The sequence below is a fragment of the Colobus angolensis genome, unplaced genomic scaffold (genome assembly GCF_000951035.1).
Source record: "Colobus angolensis palliatus isolate OR3802 unplaced genomic scaffold, Cang.pa_1.0 Scaffold157, whole genome shotgun sequence".
Lineage (NCBI taxonomy): Eukaryota > Metazoa > Chordata > Mammalia > Primates > Cercopithecidae > Colobus > Colobus angolensis.
In genome coordinates, this window is record NW_012114677.1 from 1,375,712 (window position 1) to 1,378,876 (window position 3,165).

General features: G+C 53.4%; 1 protein-coding gene across 2 annotated transcripts in view; it reads left to right on the top strand.

Moving 5' to 3' along the window:
• Nucleotides 1-405: 405 nt before the first annotated feature.
• The window catches only part of FAM53A (family with sequence similarity 53, member A), a 26,798-nt gene continuing 24,038 nt past the window's right edge, over nt 406-3,165 (top strand). For both annotated transcript variants that reach the window (XM_011936778.1, XM_011936779.1), the window contains exon 1: nt 406-480. In XM_011936778.1, the coding sequence (XP_011792168.1) occupies nt 406-480 (75 nt within the window). The remainder of the gene's footprint in view (nt 481-3,165) is intronic.

A 3,165-nucleotide genomic window follows, 5' to 3' on the forward strand; every position in this document is an offset into this window, starting at 1 on the left:
TCAGTTGAGGCTTCCAGGGGGTGAGATGGGTCTAACATGTGCCTTTTCCTTTAGCCAGAAGACCACCGTGATTAGATTTTCCAGAAAAGAACTTGCATGGTAGTTTTGAAAATGGGAGGGTGTTTGTGAGGCAGGATATCAGAAATACTTTATACACAAGGGACCTGGCATGTAACAGAAACATCAACAAAATGATTTTGCGTATAATCACATGGTGATTTATCTCTTCTGAGAAACAGGCACAAATCCTGAAGAGCCTGTGGGCACGGACCGCTCATCTGTAAGGAAAGTGGAGACATGACCTTGAGATTTGGCTCAGAACTAGCAATGCCGGGGCCTTCGAAAGTCTGATGTTCCAGCACTCCAGTGCCTGTTGTTGTGGACGGAGGACACGGGGCCCCAACCATGGTCACACTTATCACTGAGAAGCTACAGAGCCAGAGCCTGGACGACCTCACCTGCAAGACCGAGGCTGGTCCGGTAAGCAGCTGCGGGTGGCACGAGGCTGTGTGCCCCTCCCCCGTGCTGTCACAGGGGAATGGCCACACTGGGAGGTGGAGGTGAGGGCTAAGTTCTCAGGGGCCTGGGAGGCACTGCCAGGCCAGGCATGGGGGTGTCTGGTGCACAAGTGGGCCCCAGAGCCCATCAGTGTCATCACAGCGGATTTTCAGCATCATTTAAAAAAAACAGACTTATTAAAAATGCCAGCTGGGCACAGTGGCTCACGCCTGTAATGCCAGCACTTTGGGAGGTTGAGCACGCAGATCACTTGAGGTCAGGAGTTTGTAACCAGCCTGGCCAGCATGGTGAAACCCCATCTCTACTAAAAATACAAAAATTAGCCGGGCGTGGTGGCAGGTGCCTGTAGTCCCAGCTACTCGGGAGGCTGAGGCAGGAGAATGGTGTGAACCCGGAAGGCGGAGCTTGCAGAGAGCTGAGATGGCACCACTGCACTCCAGCCTGGGCAACAGAGCGAGACTCCATCTCAAAAAAAAAAAAAAAATGCCTTGAGTTGCTATTTAAAAAGATAGGGTTTTACTAAAAGGCTGACTTACACATGGAAGCTGGCGCCCCAAGCGCAGGTGTGCCTGTTACATCCAATCAAGCAGCAGCATGTGCTCCACTGGCCTCCCTGTCCCTCCCCTCCTAGCTCCACCTCCCAAGGGAGCCTCTGTCTTGGATTTGATCACCACATTAGCTTCCCACAGGCAGATTGATTTTCCTACAGTCATGGTGAAGTGAACTTTGGATGTGCCACCTTCGGGACCCCCCCGCCCAGCTGCCCTGGTTAGAGGGCATATCTAGAAGGAGGTGGCTGATATCTAGCCTGGAGGGTCTCGCCAGGCCCTCAGAGCCAGCAGGGGTGCTTGGAACACCTGCCTGTCCTGGGCCTCGCTTGGCTGTGGCTCTGGAGGCGTGAGCATGCTGTATGTGTAGCCCCGTGCATGTTAAGGAAATGAGAGGGTGAAGGGAAAGCTGTGGGTCTCAGGCCTTTGGGCCAGACACGTGTGACCCATCTTCACCGCAGGGGGTTCCAGCGACCGTCTGAGGGTCCAAGCTGAAGCCTGTCCTCCCGAGAGCTGGTGAACTTGGGCGTTGGGCTGTGGGAGGTGGCATGTGGCCTGAACCTTTGCAAGCACTGCTTATGGGGCCTGGCGCTCAGTGCCACTATGACCGAGGTGACCGTGGCAGTGCTGGCTGTGTCCTGTAGTCTACGTTTCTGGCTGTCAGCCCACGGGTAGGGGTGGCTGAGGTGGGGAAGGCAGTGCTTGCCTGATGTCTCAGTGCCTTGCTGGCTGCAGAACCATGTTCTTTCCAGACACTGTGGCCAGTTCCCATTTTTTCTGGAGACAGAGTCTTGCTTTGTCATCCACGCTGGAGTGCAGTGGCACCATCTTAGCTCACTGCAACCTCCGCTTCCTGGGTTCAAGTGATTCTCATACCTCAGCCTCCCAAGTAGCTAGGGTTACAGGCACACGCCACCACACCTGGCTAAATTTTTTTTTTTTTTTTGAGATGGAATCTTGCTCTGTTGCCTAGGCTGGAGTGCAATGGTACAATCTTGGCTCAGTGCAACCTCTGCCTCCCAGGTTCAAGCAATTCTCCTGCCTCAGCCTCCTGAGTAGCTGGGATTACAGGTGTGTGCCACCAGGCAAGGCTAATTTTTGTATTTTTAGTAGACAGCGTTTCACCATGTTGGTCAGGCTGGTCTCGAGCTCCTGACCTCATGATCTGCCTGCCTCGGCCCCCCACAGTGCTGGGATTTGTGAGCCACCGTACCTGGCCTAAATTTTGTATTTTTAGTAGAGACGGAGTTTCACCATGTTGGCCATGTTGGCGAGGCTGGTCAGTGATCTGCCCATCTTAGCCTCCCGAAGTATTGGGATTACAGGCGTGAGCCACTGCGCCTGGCCCCATTTTTCCTTTTGATTAAATGGAGAAAATGTTTTTAAGGAATCTCTAACCAAGACCAAAGGATGCAGAGTGGCACATGCCTGTCAGATGGCTGTGTGCCTCCGGGGACATTTTTGGCAAGTGGATGTCAGCCAGGGCATGGGCAGCTTTCCAGGGAGGTGGCTGCACAGCATGCCTGCCGGGCCTGTGAGGTGTCTGGACAGATGTCCTGGTTTGGCGTGACCCACAGGCCCCCACATCCTCTGTGCTTTAGGTGGCCACTCTTCACCTCTTGTTTTCAGCTTTGATTTTAGATACGGGGGGTACATGTGCAGGTGTGCCCCTTGGGTGTATTGCACTTGGGTTGTGAGCATAGTACCCAGTAGGTAGCTCTTCAGCCCCTGCCTCCTTCCTCCCTCCCGTTCTTCATCTCTTTACGGAGCACTTGTCCGTTGACAGAGGAAAGGCAGCGTGGGCAGTTCCTCGGTCCGCCTCAGCCTTGAGACAGGATCCCTGGGGGCCCTGCAGGGTGAGTGGTCATGAGGGTTCCATCACAGCCTGCTCCTGCTGCTGCTCCTGCTGACCCGGCTCTGTTAGTGGCCAGCCAGGGCCACTGTTGAGTCTGTTGCTGTCGAAGATGGTTTTTCCCAATGACTCTTGTTTTCTTAAAACACGGCCTGTGCATATGGCGGTGGTTTCTTTCTGAAATGGGAGGACAAACCTTTTTATCCCTAAATGTAAACCTTTTTACTTTTTTTTTTTTTTTTTTTT